The sequence below is a fragment of the Callospermophilus lateralis genome, chromosome 8 (genome assembly GCF_048772815.1).
Source record: "Callospermophilus lateralis isolate mCalLat2 chromosome 8, mCalLat2.hap1, whole genome shotgun sequence".
NCBI classification, from domain to species: domain Eukaryota; kingdom Metazoa; phylum Chordata; class Mammalia; order Rodentia; family Sciuridae; genus Callospermophilus; species Callospermophilus lateralis.
In genome coordinates, this window is record NC_135312.1 from 68,472,033 (window position 1) to 68,492,021 (window position 19,989).

Genomic DNA, 19,989 nt, shown 5'->3' on the forward strand with positions numbered 1-19,989 from the left:
AAAATTCAGATGTTGAAGAGATAGTCCCCAATGTGACAGTCCTGGGTGGTAGGTAGGTCCTTAGGGAAGTAATAAGGTTTAGATTGGAGCCCCCAAAATGGGATTAGTGAATTGGTGAGAGGAAGAAACATCAGGTGCTCTCTGCCATGAGAGGAAGTGAAGGCCCCATTTAGGAGCCAGGGAGGGACCCTCACAGGAGCCTGATCTACTGAAAGAGAACTCTGGTCCCAGACTTCCAGACTCAGTATTGAAAGAAAATAAATTTCTGTTGTTTAAGCCACCAAGTACATGGTATTCTCCTATGACAGCCTGAACTAACATAAAATACCCTCTCATCTTCAAATTAACTCACAAAAATGCTGAATATCATTCCTAACATAAAAACGTTAACCTAAGTAAGCCTAAATAAAGCTCCCAAAGTTTAAAATATTTGATTATCCAGTTTTTTAAAAAAATTTGTTCTAATTAGTTATACATGACAGTAGAATGTATTTCAACACATCATACATAAATGGAGTATAACTTCTCCTTCCTCTGATTGTATAGGATGTATAATCACACCAGTCGTGTAATCATATATGCACATAGGGCAATATTGTCCAGTTCATTTTACTATCCTTCCTATCCCCATACCTCTCCCCTCTCTTTGTTTCAGTCTTCCTAATCCAAAGCACTTCTACTTTTCCCTAGCCACTCCACCCCTTATTGTGAATTAGCATCCATAAATCAGAGAAAACATTTGGTCTTTGGCTTTCTGAGATTGGCTTATTTCACTTAGTATAATATTCTCCAGCTCCATCCATTTATTGGCAAATCCCATCATTTCATTCTTCTTTATGGCTGAGTAATTGCCGCAGTCTGGCTATAGCAAACTAACGGTGGGTGGGGTGACGAGCAATTTGTGAAGGTGGGAGTGGGAGCCGTTTATTGTAGGACAGTGGGGGTATATATATATATATATATATATATATATATATATATATATATATATATATATATATATATATATATATATAACTAATTACACACAGCTTATCTTAATTAACATAAACTAGATACAGCAGTCAACCAATAAGGAATCCTCATCATAATGATTACACACAGCTTAACTTAATTGACATAATCTAGACACAGCAGTCAGTCATTAAGGAATCTCTACCATCTTAATGGCTAGCTGTTTTTACTTCACAAACCACTCCCTCTGGCAAAATGCCAGGTACCATTTTGACTTGTTTACGGACACTAACAAGTAATATTCCATTATGTATACATACCACATTTTATTTACCCTGTCATTTGTTAAAGGGCATCTCGGTTGGTTCCATAGTTTGGCTACTGTGAATTGAATTGTTATAAATAATTGACTCAAAAAACTGCTGAGTATTTTTGTGATGTGGCTGCATTACTGTAATATGCTTATTTTAAGTGCTTTGGGTATGAACTGAGGAGTGGGATAGCTGCGTCAAATGGTGGTTCTATTCCAAGTTTTCCAAGGAATGTCCTTACTATTTCCATAATGGTTGCAAGAATTTTCAGTCCTACCAGCAATGTAGGAGGGTACCTCTCCCCACATCCTCTCCAACATTTATCATTGCTTGTATTCTTGATAACTGCCATTCTGACTGGAGTGAGATGAAATGTCAGAGTAGTTTTGATTTTCATTTCTTTAATTGCTAGAGATGTTGAACATTTTTTCATATATTTGTTGGTCAATTGTATTTCTTCTTATGTGAAGTTTCTGTTCAGTTCCTTAGTCCATTTATTGACTGGGTTGGTTTTTTTTTTTTTTTTTGGTGTAGAGTTTTTTGAGTTCTTTATATATCCTAGAGGTTAGTGCTCTATCTGAGGGTAATGTGGTAAAGATTATCTTCCATTCTATAGGCTCTCTCTTCACATTATTAATTTTTTCCTTGCTGAGAAGAAACTTTTTAGGTTGAATCCATCCCATTTATTGTTCTTTGATTTTACTTCTTGCATATTAAGAGTCTTGTTAAGGAAGTCAGGTCCTAAGCCAACATGGTAAAGACTTGGGCCACTTTTTGTTCTATTTGGTGCAGCGTCTCTGTTCTAACGTCTAAGTCTTTGATTTACTTTGAGTTGAGTTTTGTGCCAGCTTGGTTTTAAGGGGAAATAATAAGAAATTAAGGCATGTGGAAGGAAATGATATGTTGATAAAACCTGCACTCAGCTCCTTACTACAGTCACCCAGGCCAGGACCATCAGTAGCCTTGACAGCTATCCTTGATATGGAACAGCCACTATCCTACAAGATTTCCAAAGTGATCAAAACAGAAATAAATCTGATACTTTTTGTAATAAAAAAGTAATTTGATCACATGTATGTAGACTATTAATGCTTATTTCTTGGTAAAATAATTGAGATTTAGAATGAAAAGTACTCAATTAATTTATACTTCAACAGAAATAAGTATCTCATGAATTCATGCCAACATCCCTGAAATAGGGAGCAGCTTCCCTTCCTAACCAAACAACTGAAATAACAGGGAAAAACAGAGAAAAAGATGATGTGCATCATTTAAATGATAAAAAAGAACACTTTCATAAATGTAAAGTCAAATGAATAATCTCAACTAATTTAAAGAAAAAAAGAGAGTCCGTAGATTGTTTTTCACACTTAAAGACTGAAGAACTAAGAGTTCAGGCTGTTTATAATTTAAAAGTTCACACAGTAATTAAATTGAATGGAAAATAGGCTGGTCCAAGGGGTAACAAGTTGTTTAACTTTTGGATTTGAAATAATGTAACAACATGTTGAATGGCAGTTTTAGAAATATGGGACAGAGCAAAAATCCAATTCAATTTATTGTCACACATTTAATAATACAGTAATATTCATGATTCTGGGAAAGGACAGTAAAATTCTGTCTAATATGTAAGGTGATTTATTTGACACTAAACAAGTATAATTATTAAAGAATTTAATATATCCAGTTTTTCCAATGTGGTAACCCATGTGCTGTATCTACTTCTAGATAGATAAATAGATCTGATTTATTTTTTCTTCATAAATAGACAAATTATATTCATATGTGCTAGGTTCCAAGTGATGTTATGTTTCAAAAACACACTGTTAAAGAATAATAAAATGAAAATAATTATAGTGATACCTACTGCTTCAAATGTTCATAATTTTTATGGTGAAAACATTTATGCTCAGCAAGTGTGAATTGTACAGTATTATTTGCTGGATTCACCACCAAGTATAGTGTATCTCTCAGAAAAAGTAAAGCCTATCCATCCTGCCTTAGGAGATTTCACCTTGACCTTCATCACCTCATTTCCCTATATGTTAGCCTCTACTCTCTGTTTTTATGACTCCAGTAGTTTCATAATTTACACATAAATGAGAACATGTGCCTTTTACCTTTCTCTGTATGGATTATTTTACTTAGCATAGTGTTCTCCAATTCCATCCATGTTGTTACAAATGGCAAAATTTCTTTTCCTGAGGCTGAACAGCATTCTCTCGTGCACATGTTTTTTTTTTTTTTTTTAATTCATTCATGGGCTGATGGACACTTAGATCGATTCCTGAACTGACTATTGTGCACAGTGTTGCCCTGAACGTGGGAGTGCAGATCCCTCTTCAACAAACTGACTTCAAATATTTTGTGTAAACACCCTTAAGTGGGTTTACTGGATTCAAATATTTTTCTAAATACATTTTTTTTCCTAATTTGTTCAGCTCTCACTACAACACCATAAAACTATTCAAATAAGCTCATTCTCCACACAGGATTCTAACCCAGTACCTCAGTTACAGAGGTTAGATAGAGTGCAAAGACAGTGATTGGTCCCAAAGAAGAGCTAAATTGTTGGCTTCTCCAGCAATGTCAAATGATGAGGCCCTGATTATTCACCTCTGAAGAAAGCTCTGACAACCTGGTGCTAGAGACAAAACTGAGAATGCTTTCTTTTTCCTAAGCAGAAGAATCAATCACTGGTTGTGGGAGGCCATCCCTGAGCTATTTGCATAGCCTCTATTCGGCCTTGAAGCCAAGGAGATTTTAGTCTGGCCTTACAAGTCATTTTGTGGTTTATGCAAAGCCAAGCCAGTGATCTAAGTCTTTGGCTGGGCTATAGAGGCTGCTGTGTAGTTGGGCGTTACCCATTGGGCCTGGACAGTCCACCTCCTACCTTATTGGGCAAAAGAACATTCCTTGGATATCCTTTGAAGCCCCCTTTTGTATAAATAAAGGAACTGCAGGCTTGCTCACTCTCTTTCCAGTCTGGAAGCTTGAACCTTAAGGTCAAACAGCTGTCCTCCCCAACTGGATACTACCTTCTTTGTTGTATAATTTTTTTGCTGGATTCTTAGCTTCATGTTGCAGCCAGCCCATTTAAACCCAGTTTATCTTGTCTGTGTGGAACTTGTTTTAGAACTTATCACATCAAGATGGATGTGATAAGCCACATACACAGGCCACTTTACAATGCCCAAACTTATAAAAAGGTGGTAGCAAATCTAAGTCAAAAATATAAATTAAGATAAGGTTAGTGTTCAATTTCTCAAGAATCCTTCTGCTAAAGTTCCTCTTTATTACTCTGGATTTTTCTACTAAAAAACTTTAATGGCTAGCATTTCACTTCTTTATTGCAACTGATGACAGATTTTCAATATTTCTAAATGCTTCCTGGCATGACTTTGAGAGCCTGTGAGTATACTGAACTTGGTTAAGAAATGACATCTTCCCAGGACATAAACCAAGTACTAGCTGAGCTGTAAAAAAAAAACAAAAACAAAAAAACAACTAAACGTTTCTGTCCTTAGAAGATAAAAAGGTGACTTAACATTGGAAAACAGCTGTAATAATTATCTCTTCATGGGAAAACAGTATCTGATTAAATAAGCAGAAAAATTCACTTTACCTGAATAAATGAATTGACTTTTATGGTTATTGATTCATTCAAAAACAGTAGGCAATGAATCAAAATGAATTCTGCTGTCATGTATAACTAATTAGAATAAACAAAAATGAATAAATAAATAAATGAACAGTGGGCCTGTAACAGGGATCTACTTTAGGCATTGAGTATGAACCTTTCTACTCTAATATTCTTCCTGTCCCAGGCTGGGTTATCATATCCTTCAGCTCATTAACAAGAATAAAAAAGTCACACTAGGTGGGGCTGGGGTTGTGGCTCAGTGGTGAAGTGCTCGCCTAGCATGTGTGAGGCCCTGGGTTCAATCCTCAGTACCATACATAAATAAATAAACAAAATAAAGGTAGTGTGTAAAAAAAAAAAGTCACACTTGGAATCTGGTCCCAGAATTTTCCTTTAATAGCCCTTTGCTCCCTCCCCCCAAGAGAGGACAATAGCTCTGGAAATGTTAGTCTGCTCTTTTCCTCACATACTAGCAAATCAATAAAACTTATTTTTTTCTTTATCACAAAAATTTGTTCTCATTATTTCGACTGGCATCTGGGACAAGGACTGAGCTTTTGCAATCAAGCCTTTTCTAGTTATCAAAATAGATTCAATATAAAATTCTTCAAATGTTATCAATAGTAAAATTAGGATGAGACCATCCACTCCTCTGGCCATTAAGAGGTAACATGAGCCATAGCTGTTGATAATGGAGCCTAGCAAGGAGTGGTTCTCCTTATAAGAATTATGATGAGAACCCTGCAGACTCTGATGTTCAGAATCTGGGTTCAGACTATGATGCAGCTGTTTAAAATGACATTGTGGAATGATAGTTTTTAGGACACATTATGACTGAAACTAGAAAGAATCATAACACTGATAAAGAGCTATCCACGTGAGAAGCAGGAACAACTCAATCCCATCATGTGTCCTATACTCCCAAGTCATGCAAATGAAAAGCATCAATAAAATTGGCTTACAATCCTCCAAAGAAAACAGGTCAACTGGACTATATCAAAATTAAAACCATCTGTGCATAAAAGGTACTATCAACAGAGAGAAAAAAGCCCATGGAATGGGATAAAATAGGTGTAAATCATGTATCTGAAAAGAGATGAAAAACCCATACATTAAGATCTCCAGCTTAGCAACAACAACAACAACAATAAAACACACCAAAACCAAATAATCCTATTTTAAAATTGACAAAGTGTAAAGGTCAGGTGAGCGTCGGAGGAAGAGACCACCAAGAGACTATCTCATGCAACGGCAAAGGGTTTATTGACCAGCATGCTGGGGCTCAGAACTCACTTGAACAGAGCAAAGAAAAAGAGAGAGACAGCAAAGAGCCCTGATAACAGCTTAAGCAGAGCTTATATACTTTCCTTGGAGAGGGCAGGGAGGGAAGTTACATTCTGCAGTTTGGCAGTTGGGGATAGCACATTCTGGGAACAAGATTAGCAAACAGTTCGCAGTTGGGGACAGCACATTTTGGGAACAAGATTAGCAAACAGTTCTTAAGATTTCAACAGTGTTTTGTTAAGCATACAGAAAAACAGAGTGACAAGTACCTATTTTATTAACCTTTCAAAAGGACTTAAAACACATATCTCCAAAGATCTAGTGATCTCTGTTATATTAGAAAACAAAAAATAAACAGTTTTAATGAGAATGTGGGAAATTAAAACTCTGTGTGCTGCCGGTAAGAATGTAAAATGAGGTAGAAGAGAGTATAGTAGTGGTTTTAAAAAGTGACAGAATTTCCAAATGAAACAGAAATTCTACTTCTGGATCTCTGTCCCAAAGCCCTGTTAGAAACAGGATTCAAACAGGTATGTGTACCCCCATAGCAGCATCACACAAATGACCAATATGTATAAGTAACCCAGATTTTCAGCAACGGAGGAGTGGATAAATAAAATGTTGTATACACATATGATAGAATATTCCTTAACCTTAAAAATGAAAAGAAATTAGAATGCCTGTTATAATTTAGAAGAAACTTGAGGACATTATGCTAAGGAAACTAAAGCCGTCATGAAAAGATGAATACTGTAAGACTTCACATTCATGAAGTTCCTAAATGGCCAAATTCAGAGACAGAAAGTTAAAGATGGTTGCAGAGGTGGCAGAGGTGGATGAGGGTAGTTACTCTTAGGTGGGTTGAAGATTCCCCCTGGGAAGATGAAAAAATGCTCTGGAGTTGGATGGTGGTGACAGTTGACAATGTGCATGTATCTGATGCCCCTGAACTGTGCACTTAAAAATGGTTAAGTTGTGTAGGAGATGTATGTAACTTACCACCACATATATATGTGTGAAACCACAAAGTAATTCCTCCATTGATTTACAATCCACTAACACATGCTGCCCCATAGTAAAACAGAAACACCCTGCATTGTCATAAATTCAAATTCTTATCTGATGTCCCTGAGCTTGAACCAAGAGACAGAATTTTCTCAAAAGCAAGATCCAAATTTACTTACCTAATTTGGATTTCAGTACAGTGATCCCTCAGCAAAAGAAAAGTGACACCTACCACGAGTCCCAGAATCAATGTGCCAATTAACTTTTCAAAAAGAAAAATGAAAAGAAAAAGAAAAGAGTTGTAAAATTTTGTTATAAAATATAGGGCTACCCAATCAAATTTTTCCACTAAAATGCACACCTTAAATGACTTGGCTGGAGTCCCACTGCTTTAAAAATCAAATTGAAAATGTAAGGATTCTGTTATTTGGACACTGATAGGACAAGAGAGCTGAGGACTAGACAAGCTAAGTTTCCTCCAGGCACAGTGCACAGCAGAGCAATGCAGGCATGGGGAAGTCATTTCAGAAACAAAATCAGAGTTTTGGCTAGAACTGAGCTCTCAACTGTCATGTCAGTGAACTTGCACCTTTGTGCTTCAAGAGGTTCAAGTGAAAATAAGTGGCTTTACTCTAATCATTAGAAATACCTGAAATTTCAGGGTTGGAGATACTGCTCACCAATAGAATGCTGTTGTAGCATGTGCCACACCTAGGGTTTGATCTTCATTACTTCAAAATTAACAGATAAACAAAACGTAATCACACACACACACATACACACACACACAAATTCTAACAATGGAATTTTGAATGCTAAGGACATGCTCATATCCAGCCTATGGGATATCCCCACCTGTACTGGAAAATACATTGTCATTGTTACTAAAGCACTCAGCCAGCTGAGCATGCTCAAAGGTTCCATTACCATCTCCTCTGACATTGCTTTTCTTTCAACCCCAGCCAATGCCTACACTTTATTTGACACACCTGAGCCTCCAATTCTTTGCCATTCTTGCCCATCTTTAACTACACACTGTATGTGAAGGCCCCCAGATAGAATGGACCAATATCACACTTGTTTGTAGAATAAAAAGTGGCTTAAGAAAGTTTTAATTTGCAAAAGGTGAAGGGTTACACTGTAATATAGTCTATTAGGAGAATTCTTTTTAAAATTCTTCTTAGGTTGAATATAATAATTGAGAAAATTGTAATATAAAGAAAAAATCTTACCACATTTATTGGAAACTTCAAAGTTAAAAAAAAAACCTCAAATTTACCACAATATCATGCCATGAACTAATTTGTAAAGCACACTTATGGCAAAAAGTCAAACAAAATGCAAAAACAGAATCATGATCTGTAAAGACTAGTTTGTAAAGACCAGATTCTGGAAACAGTATTATTTAAATGTTTCACCTATGAGATGTCCTTAAAATTCCTTCGCTAATAAGAGAAATTGAGGGAGGAAAACATTGTCCTGCCATATTTCAGTACCCTCAGCACATGCTCTACTTCATTTCAACAGATCAGACTTTCAAAATAAAGGCAGATGGTTCTATTGACATGTAGTATGCACATGTATACAAGAGTCTTTTCTTTCTCACAGTATAACTTTAAAGATATTCAAACTTCAAAACAGATGTTCTGCATTCTTTGTTTCTTTTGCATCCAAACTTGGCATCTTATACTAAGACTGGATATTATCTTAGGATGTTTCCTATTTTCAGCCAATTTCTAAACATCCTGAGAAAATAATAAATCCATAAGCATGCCATGCTTTTACAAGGTTCATGTGTGTTATTCCTTCTTGTACAAAGAAAAAGAAAGCCACGGAGCAAACTGGACATTTCACAACAGAGCAAATGACATTATCTTGAGCTTTGTGCATCTGTCCTCTGGTTTCTGTTCAAAACAGATAAAATAAGAAATTCTCCAACCATTTTATTGTGCTTTTATTCAGATGTATTTAAACAACATTTCTCAAGGTGTGTTCTATGGATTGTTTGCAGCTTTCACAAAGGAAGAAGAAGAAGGAGGAGGAGGAAGAGGAGGAGAGGATGGGAGGAGAAGAGGGAGGGGAAGAGGAAAAGAGGAAGAAGAGGATGCATAGTTAACTCTTTAATTGTTTAATATTCAAATAGAAACAATGACACTCTGAGTGATTAATGACAATGTTGTTCAAATTGATTTGATCAGAAAACATAGCACATTAAATGAACACTAAACCTTCTTTTTAAAAGAATCCAATCATTGTAGATCTTTCCAATATGTTTTCTGGTGAGATAAGAAAGTCTGAATCATGTCAATAAATGACTAGTCCAAAACAAAGGACAGTAGTAAGGCAATAAATACAGGATTATCAGCAGGAAGATGTAATACATTTTAGCAACTCCATTTTCAAAAACTTAGAGAAATAATCATAATACAAGAATAAGAACCTTTGTCAAGAGTCAGTAAATTATAGCCCATAGAACAAATAGCCCTAGCCTGTGAACTAAAAATGTTTTTTTCCAATAATTGGGAGGAAAATCTCAAGAATAATATTTCTCTCAATATGGAATATCTGTGAAATTAATAATTCAGTGTCTATGAATTAAGTTTTATTTAAACACTGTCATGTTCATTATTTAATAAATATTAGCTGTGGCTAGAATTATACTGAAGTGGCAAGGTTGAGTATTTTGAGTATTTGAGAAAAATGCTATATGTGGCCCTCAAAGTGCCAAATATTTACCTTCTGGGTCTTTACCAGAAAGTATTTGGTTGCTCCTCAGCTAATATGCCAACATTTACAAACCTGGACAAGAGTTGTCCTGCTAAACAAGGGAATTACAGGTTTCTACTTTTATTTTAGAGATTGCTGTTTCTTTGAACATTGCTGGGATTCCTTTGTTGGAACTGAGTTCACTGATGAGGCAAGTAGGCTGAACATGCAACCTGGAGGCTCTTGGCCTAGTGTCTGCACCTTAAGGAAGCCTAGACCCCAAACACGCACAATCCTGGTGTATTACAAGTAGCCATGTTTTAATAATGCCTGCCCATAACTACTATTTGTGTCTTGGACATTGCATACCAGTAGTAGAAGCAAGAAAGAAAAATCTAATGCATAAATCTAAAGAATCAACTCATTACAAACATCATGTCACTGTTGAACAATGGGCAATGAGATTCATGGATCTAACTCACCTGACAATTTTTCAAATGACATTAGATCTACTATTAAAGAAAATATGTTACTTTTGATAAGAAACCAAAGTGCCTGTTTTCTGAGAGAAATGCCAAAGCACAGGATCAAAAATGTTTGCAGCATAGACAATATGACTGGAAAGGGGATGCTGGCTCTCAGGCACACTTGGAAAGCAACAGTACTTAAATATGAAAAGTGTGGTGCTCATGCTGAGAAGTCAGTTATTTAGAGCCAACAACATGACACATCTAAATACTCCACAGAAACTCAATGATTGATAATAAAAATAATGATCCCCAAACAACCAGCTAAATTCTTTTCTTATAAATGATGGGCCAATGGTCTGAGAGAACTAGTGTTTTGTGTGGCATCGGGCTATGAATAACTAAAAAAAATGGGCTGGGGTTTTTAGCTCAGGTGCAGAGCAATTGCTTAGCATGTGTGAGGCCCTAAGTTCAGTCCCCAGCACTGGGGAGAAACAAAAAGCCCAGAGGAGTGATAATCAATCACTACCACAGAACCAGTAAAAAAAGAAAAAAACACCATCATATCTTATTTAAGGGAGTTAAGTGGACAGTGAATAGCCTTGTTCCGTCTGGTTACTTCCTGTGCATAAACTGCACATTCTTTGAGACATCTATGGCTTTACCAATATTAGAATCTCTTCATGAGGAGAGTTAATTATAAATAACAGCATTCTGCCTTCAGGCTCTTCCCTCAGACAGTGCACAGAACAAACTACCCTTAGGCGTAGTCAATAACACTGGGTTCCTTCAACACCTGATATCAAGGGCAAACCAATACTCATTGGTTTACTTTCTGCCCTCTCTCCTTAAACCTCTCTCTCCTTAAACCTTCTTAGTCCCTCTACCATCTGGCATGCTATATATTTTCTGTATTCAACTATCATCTCTCTGTCCTCATAGAAATTAAGGTCTATGTCAGTGGAGGTTTTTATTTTTACCCATTTCATTCACTAGTGTAGTAGAGTCTCAAAATGGAACACAGACTCTTGGGTTGAATTTTTGGAATGAATCAATAAATTATAGTGTACAGCTACTAGAAAATGCCATATTTAGTTGATATTGTCTTTACTTAACATTTTTTAAAAAAATAAAATTTTGATGAAGATTTTTCCATTACAGTTTGTTTATATCATCAAAACTTTTGCATTATATAGTCCAGGAAAACACTTAACAAAGCATTGCACAAGTAAAAACTTAATTGTGTCTGACCTGTTGTGCTATTCAATGTTTTATCACTAAGACAAAATACATAAGAAAATCAGCTTAAAGAGGAGGTTATGACTTGGATATGAGGTGTCCCCCAAAACCTTCTGTGATAATGCTGGAATATTCAGAGGTGAAATGATTGAACTGTGAGAGCTAAAACCTAATCAGTCCATCCTAGTTGGAATGGAAAGTCTGAGTAGTAACTGTAGGCATATGGGGTGTGGCTGGAGGAGGTGGGTCACTGGGGAGCATGCCCTGACAGGGTTGTTCTTCCTGAGGCCCCTTCTCCCTCTCATCTCTGCTTCCTAAGCATGGCATGTGCTCTGTCACCTTGGGCCCTGAACAATGGAGTCAGTTGTCCATGAACTGAGACTTTTGAAGCCATAAGCCTCAAATAACCTTTTCCTCCTGAAGTTGTTTTCTGGTATTTTGGTCACAGAAACACAGACCCTGACAGGAGATAAGATTTTTTTGGTTCACATTTCAGAGGTTTCAGTCCATGGTCTGCTGACTAAGTAGTTTTGGGCCTGAGGTGACGTGGCACATCATGGCAGGAGGGCATGATAAAGCAGAGCTGCTCACCTCGTGGCAGCCAGGAAGCAGAGAGGGCAAGGAAGCAGCCAGAGAGAAGATGAACTGTTCCACGGCACCCCTTACCCCAGTGACTTACTTCTTCCAACTAGGCCTCACCTCCTACAGTTTCTCCACCTCCCAATTTCCTATCAAGCTATAATCCAACCACTCAATCAATTAATCCTTTGATGCAGTCAAATGATTCAACCACTTTTCAAGAGCCCCACTTCTGAAGGCTATTATTGGGGACTAGGCTTTCAACACAGGAGTCTTTGGGGACACTTCATATCCAAACCATAACACTGGTTCAATTGACTATATCTCTAATAAAGTGAGAATGACAAGTAAATGGAAGGATGGGTAGAAGATAAAACAATCCTGGAGCAGTCCATATCAGAACAAATTGCTCTCACATGATTATTTCAGATTATAATTAGAAGAATCTGTCAGTTACCTGAACTATCCAGGGCCAGGGATGACCCATCAAGTTTTGGAATGAACGCTGGGTGATGTGTATGAGCTGATGACCGAAAGAGGTAACATAGGTGATCTCCTCCCTGAATAAGCGCCTCTTGTTCTGATCCTTTGAGAGTCGTTCTAGTTCAGATTTTGTTTCTCCACAGACGGGGGATTTTGTATAAAAATCAGATAATGCTTCTATGACTGACTCTTCATTATCTAAAGGCATTTCAGTGTTGTTGACTGGAATAAAAGTGGATAACAGGCCTCAGATTACTACCTCATAAGTAACAGATTACTACTGGTTTCACCAGTTTTTCTGTGAACTCTTATTTGTATAACTCCTAAAATCTGAAACTTGAGTACAAAAAAAAATGATAATTCGTGAAGTCGATAAAAATACACTTACTCACTAGCAAAAAAAAAAATCTTTTTGGTCAGTGCACTAATGTGTGAATTCACAAGCCCATGTTTTAATGAGCCACTGCATTGCTAAATCTCAACCAACTCAATTTGGCAAAAATATGTAAATGTAAGATCTTCACATACCTTCATGGTCTTCTGACTCTCTCTTTATTATACCAGTAATGATATCCAGGAAGAATTCTTCAGGGATGATATAGCACTCACTTTTGTAACCTAGAAAAGAAGATACACCACCATGAACTCAACCTAGGTCTTGGAAAATGGAGAAAACTCAATAAGTCTGATGGAGTTATGGCTGGAGAAGACAGACTCAACTTTTTCCTCATCTTTTTGCTCTCTATTTCCTTTACTGATTCATCCTTTCCTTTTATTTATTCAGTCACACAATATTTCAACCATTCCGTCCCCAAGTTAAAAAAAAAAAGCATATTTCAAAATATTTTGAAATCTTCAGAACATCTTATGTTATTAGTCTTCACTTCTCATAAATCCCCAAGGAGCTATCAATATGCTCTGGTACTTATCAATACTCCTTCAAAAATCTAAATATAAGTCCAGGAAAAAACACTAAGTTTCTGTGTGTATTGTTGAGTTCTCCTAGAGAATACTGGAATGGCAGAAGGCACATCAGCAAGGATTGCTTGGCAACCTGTTTAATCCAGAGATCCAAATAATCACAACTCAAGCTGACATAATTCCAAATTGACAACAAATTCCCAGAGAAGCACTATCAAGAGAACATAACCAGCACAGCACACCTGAGCAGTCACCTCAACTTCCTGTGGCACAATCATCTAAACTTGACCTATGCTTGACTCTTTAGTTCATCTTCCCTGGATTCCCCAGATTCACATGTGTTTGATTATTTTTAAACAACAAAGATTTAATAAAAACAAATTGAGAAAGATAATATTAACAATTTGATTTAGGGTCATGGAGAAACATCTATAATAATACCCAAAAACTTCTAAAAAGAAGAAGATGGAAAAGCCATTAAAGAAATCACAATATTTAATCTGAAATAGAAAGAACCAAGCAGCCTGGAAATGTTGGCCCATTAATGTCAGATTCAGGGCCAGCTGTTCCATTGAGTTAATAGTCACTCACACCACTCAAGACTTACATCTTCAATCTAATGTTACTAGAAAATGCAGCAGCATCTCATGAACCCTCAGAGAGACAGAGCAAGATCACGTGCCAGGGGAAACACTGGAAAACAACAATTTACAATTTGTTGCATAGTCGAAAAGGCAATGATTTGGGACTTTTCAAAAGTGTTCAACTAACAGAATAACTAGCTATAAATGTAACATGTTAATTACTAAACTATCAGGGAAGGTTACCACACCTGGGAAGAGAACAGACAAAGGCCCAAGACACACACATACACACACACACACACACACACACACGCCATGCATACTCATATAGGAGAAGAGAAAGAGAGAACCCTGAACAACAAGCAAGTTCTGCAAAATGAAGGAAAATTCTGGCACCAAACTGATCAAAAATGTTTTGGAGTGCTGAAAATCCAGTTAGGTCTATGCAAAGATCAAGTAGTACTCCTGCTGCCCCCTCTGATCTCCTCAGGAGTCTATGAATGAAAAATCTAGTGCATGAAAAGGTCAAACACACCTGCTGATTTGAAGTACTCCAAAGCCTCCTGTGCAGGACCGTGGTACATTAGTTTTCCTGAGGCCAATAAGGTGAGACTGTCAAACATGTTGAAGATAGAGTACCCAGGCTGATGAATGGAGAAGATGATTGTTCTTTCCTGCTCAGAAAGGCTAAATTAAAAGGGAAAATAATGAATCATTAAACATCTGAACTGGAAACTTCTTGGTAAAATGCTTTATTCCTGCCAGTAGAGCATTTTATCTCATATCAACTTGTTTTTCTCTTACAAAGTTCTCATTTCAACTTATATACTTGAGAATTGGGGAAGTTAAATCCAATGCTTTTATTCAGAAGACTAAAGATTCTTAAAATTTGGTACATCAAAGTATAGAATTGGCTAGAATTTAGTGAAAATGCAGGTTTCTACATAGTTTTCCTAGACAGGGAATTACAATCTCTTGGAGTATGTATAGGAAATCTGTATTCTTAATAAGCATTGCAGATACTCTAATATTATTACTAAGCACTCAGGATATATTTGTTAAATGAATTAGAGTGAAATTCATTTCCATTTACACAATGTTGTTATAAGGAAAGTCTAATATTATTATTTTACTCCTTTTACAGGTAAGGCTTAAAAGTTAAGCAACTGACCAAGGGCTCACAGTTACTAATGGGGAAAGGTTGGAATCTAAGCTCTGATCTAATGCAAAGCTAGGAACACTGCTAAACTATCTTTTACAGAAATTATTACTTATGAGTAGAAGACACAAAGGCCAAAATCACTATTCAAAACTGTTATTTAAAATATTTTAAGAGAAGAATCACTTTAATTTAAGTATTTGATAAGGGCCTTGTATATCTAACAATGTATCCAAGGATCTTCTGTCTCAAAGAGAAACATGAGATAAGAACCTATAATTTCAATAAAATGTGGATTAAAAGTAGCTAATGGCTCCTTGTAAACAAAAAAAAAAAAAAAAAGAAGAGTGATAACCCAGTCTGCAGGTGATATAAATAGAATATCCAAATTCCCAATGATGGTGTGTCTAGCAGCTGAAAAAGATAGAGCAGAGGAGTTTCCAGGGATAGTGGACAAAAAGCAGTGACCAGAACTACTGGGAGAGTGTTTTCAGTAAAAATTAAAGTACTTCCCTGAGCAAGTAAGTAAATATTTTGAAATAATGGCAGCCCAAGCTCTCCCTGTCCAAAGTCACTTACAGATATAAAAATGGCAAAGACTAAACATAAGACAGTGGTGTTAGATTGAAATCACAAATATTTTTATGAACTCATGGGCTTTTCAATATATACACACTAACATAAACGATAATAGTTATAGATCTTTGTTTATGCATGTATTTTTATAGAAAAAAATAGATATGAAGTCTAGATGTAGTTCATTAATACAGTGGGTGCATAGTATGTAAAAGCCTTAGGTGAGGATCCCCAGCATAGACCTATAAATATATTTATATATATTTATAAATAAAATAGTATATATATAAAAATAATATATATAAAATAAAAATAATATATATATATACACACACACACTCATACACATATACAAAGGCTCATATTGTTATTTAATATATTTCCAAATAAAACATGAAAGTATATTAATATTATGTGTGGGTATAGACATATATCACACACAAACACATTTATACATGTACTTCCCAGCTCTGTCTACTATGGACCTAGAAGCAATGCCGCTCTAGGATCAGTGAGCACACTGAACAAACAGATATTGATCTCTAAGTATTAACAAACAGAATAAACCAGGACCGCTGGAAGAAAGTGCTCACTCAGGAGATGTACATGATAAGCCATAAATAACATCGTGACCATGAAGTAAAGTACTATAAAAGAATCGCACCGGACATGTGAAAACACAAAAGCCACATGGAAGAGGTTCCCACTGGTCAAGTCAAGGCATAAGACCACAAAATGCTAATCATTTCTCAGGGTAAAAATGATAATTTCAGAGCAGAGAGGCCCAGTAGACACCATCACAATCAGATGATGGAGACTGACACCACCACAGTCATAGGGCTGAAGCTGCTACCACCTATAGGGGGCGCATTCCCAGGTATGTTGCACTGATAACTCAGCATCCTTTCATGCAACAATCACCTGATGCACACAGCTGAGAGTCACCAAATGAACTGCTCCAGGTTGTAAAAAGACAGGAAAAGTATGTTTCTGGAGAGGATTCTGAGGCAGAATATAAACAGAGACAGTAGGGATAACTGGGGAATTTTGAGCAGCTCTGGATTGGATCCTGGGAAAGTCATGTTTATTGTCTAGGGTGTGCAGATGATGATGTGTCCTCCCTGATTGGAGTCTGCAGTAGGGAGTATTTGGGGTGAAAGGGCATGATGACAGATAGAAACTATGTAGGGAGCATCCAAAGGGAAGGAGGGGCTGTAGATGCAGTGAAATCAAGGAGAGAAGAGTAGGAGTTCACTGGTTTTGTTCTTGGATCCTTTCTATCAGTAGGAAATATGTTTCTATAGTTTTAAAGATGACATGTCTAAATCTCAGCTATTGAAAATTTTCCTAAAATATTTCCAAACATTTTTCTATCTTGATAAAAGGAAACATCGTTTCTTAAATTTCATTCCTCCACTTCTTCAGGCCCCAAATCTTAGCAGTTTGTCTGGATCCTACCATCCCAGGTCCACTCCTGGTCTGATTCTCTTAGTTCCCTTGAAAACAAACCCAGAAACCATCCACTTCTCACCACAATCCTCCTAGTCAAAACTCCATCATCTTTCAGTGGGTCCTTCATGGGGTCCTCCCTCACCCTTGCTCTACAGCACAGTCTTGTATGCAGCATTTGTTCTGCTCTAGAACTCTCAATACATCCTCATGTCCCCTAGTGACAGGAAAAGCCATACTTCTTACATGGCCTCTGAGGACAATGCAATCTGCAACCAGATCCACTCCACCTCATGTCCTAATCCACCTGTGATGGGCTAAACTGGGTCTTCCCCAAACTAAGATGTTAAAATCCTATCCCCCAGTGCCTCAGGATGTGGCCACATTGGACATAGTGCTTGCAAAAAGGTCTTTAAATTTAAATGAGGTCATTGAGGGTCCTCATCTGCCTGTCCAATTAGGAGCAGATTAGGGCAAAAACATACAACAGAGTTGATGGCCTTCTACAAGCCAAGGAGAGAGGCCAATGAAGAAACAAACCTGAGGATGCATCAACTCAAATTACTGCCTCCAGAGCCATAAGAAATTTTTTTTTTGTTAAGCCCCCAGCCAACCTCCACTATTCTTAGTACCAAGGTCTGTCCTGGCCTCTGTCATGTTCCACACACATCGAAATGCTCTGCCTCAGGGCAACTAGTTGCTTCTTCCAACTAGAACTCTCTGCTAAATTCATAGCATATCTCACTTTCTCTGTCTCTCTGTCTCTCTCTCTTTCTGTCTCTCAGCTCCTGTGTCCCATGCTTGTTGTCTTCCCCGACCTTCCTGCTATTTTAAAAGCTTCCCAACTTCACATGAACTTTCTTCCCTATGCTCTCGTTTCATTTTTCTTGAACCATTTATTATTTATTGACTGTATCACACTAATCAAGAGAATTATTTTTTTTTAACATTCTGGATCCTCTGCACCAAGAATACCAGGTACATAGCAATGAACAGAGAGTAAATAAATGAAAAAACAACGTTGCCATAGCATTTACCTTTTCAGGAGTTTAATGATCTTATATGCTGTGTTCCAGTCTAAACCAGTTGTGGGCTCATCCAGGAACAAGATGGAAGGATCAAGGATCAGCTCCATTCCTATACTAACCATTTTTCTTTCTCCTTTAGATTTCACCTGAAACACAAATTATTATCATCATCCACATGAATGAGTGTAGTCACTGTCATTTGGTGAATTAATCTGTACCATTCTTCAAAGCGACATGTTATCTCATTATGCTCATTATTTTGTACATCATGTAAATGATACCTGGGAGAAGAAGGTCTCTCATTCACCACATGCATAAGCTGAGCCCCAGTGCAGAGTTGCCAAGTGACTGCACCTGATATGAAGTTCAGGCTTTTAATAGTCCTTTATGTTCCTAACCAAGTCAAATATTTAGTTTTACGATAATAAGTTATAACACTAAAGAATACTATTCTGACATAAGGAAATCCCTATTAAGATAGGAGAGGAAAAGGAAACTGCCTGTAGTGATCTTTCAGTGTGTTCTAACCACCTCCCTCTGACACATCACCTCCACAAAATGATCCCAAGTGGACTGATAAACAGAGAGTCAACTTGGGGCCAGGAAGGTATGTTTTTTACCATACCATTTTAGCATCTTTTCAGTTTAATATTTTTTGCCAAAATGATGCTTTGTATACCTAACTTACCTCGGTACACCTGATTCATCTTTTCAGAAAAATCCAGTTAAGCAGATAATCCACAGGACAACTGGCCCAATCTTTACAACAAGTAAATGTGTGGGAAGGGAGAAAGAAGATTTGGGGGAGGTAAAAGTAGGAAACATATCTGGAATTTGAAATCTACAAACAGATCATAATTAAATGCTACCCATGGCCCTTGATTTGGGTTCTATTAACCAATGAAGTTTAAAAGACATTTGGGTACTTTGACCAAAATGTTATATGCATGTACAAATATGCCAATATGAAATCTATTATTCTGTTTAACTATTGTAAACCAATAAAAAAGACTTGAATATAAATATGGACTTGATGCTTACTAATTTAAAAGAGCTACACAGACACATGATAATTACCACTACCCTCTTTCCAGTTAATTTTACATATCTGCCTAAATATATCCTTCAAAAGAAAAATCTACTAAAATGTAATTGCTGGGCATTTAGGAAACCTTTCCCAAAGGAGACTTTTCTTGATTTTTTCCTCTACTTGAAGTAAGATATTATGACCAATAACATAATGTCTTATGGGATTCAGATTTTGACTAGCTAGTCAGTACTGAACAGAGAATAATTTACAAAGAAAAAAGTCAACAAGGTATTGAATGTCAAATGTCTGTCCTATTTTTCATCTTTCCTGTATATCCATGTTTATTTACTACCTTTAAACAAAAAAGATTTAAGACCAAGAAAACCATAAGAATCATGAAATTTAAAAAAATCATCTTATTAAATCTTCATCAATCATTGGTCTAAAGCAATTGTTTATTGTATTTTTAATAATATAAATGATTGTCACAAAAAAGATGGACTTGAAACAGGTGACGATATGGAGACATTTTCCAGTTTGATCATTGATAATTGTATTGGTAAGGTAAGGA

The 19,989-nt window shown here is 36.6% G+C and overlaps 1 protein-coding gene across 1 annotated transcript in view; it reads right to left on the reverse strand.

The window, feature by feature from the left end:
* LOC143405697 (broad substrate specificity ATP-binding cassette transporter ABCG2-like) overlaps nucleotides 1-19,989 on the reverse strand; it is a 37,757-nt gene that overhangs the window by 7,098 nt on the left and 10,670 nt on the right. Inside the window, exons 5-8 of the mRNA XM_076864050.2 lie at nucleotides 18,398-18,534; nucleotides 14,712-14,863; nucleotides 12,646-12,893; nucleotides 7,377-7,459 (exon numbers count right to left, since the gene is read on the reverse strand). Of these exons, the coding sequence (XP_076720165.2) occupies nucleotides 7,377-7,459; nucleotides 12,646-12,893; nucleotides 14,712-14,863; nucleotides 18,398-18,534 (620 nt within the window). The remainder of the gene's footprint in view (nucleotides 1-7,376; nucleotides 7,460-12,645; nucleotides 12,894-14,711; nucleotides 14,864-18,397; nucleotides 18,535-19,989) is intronic.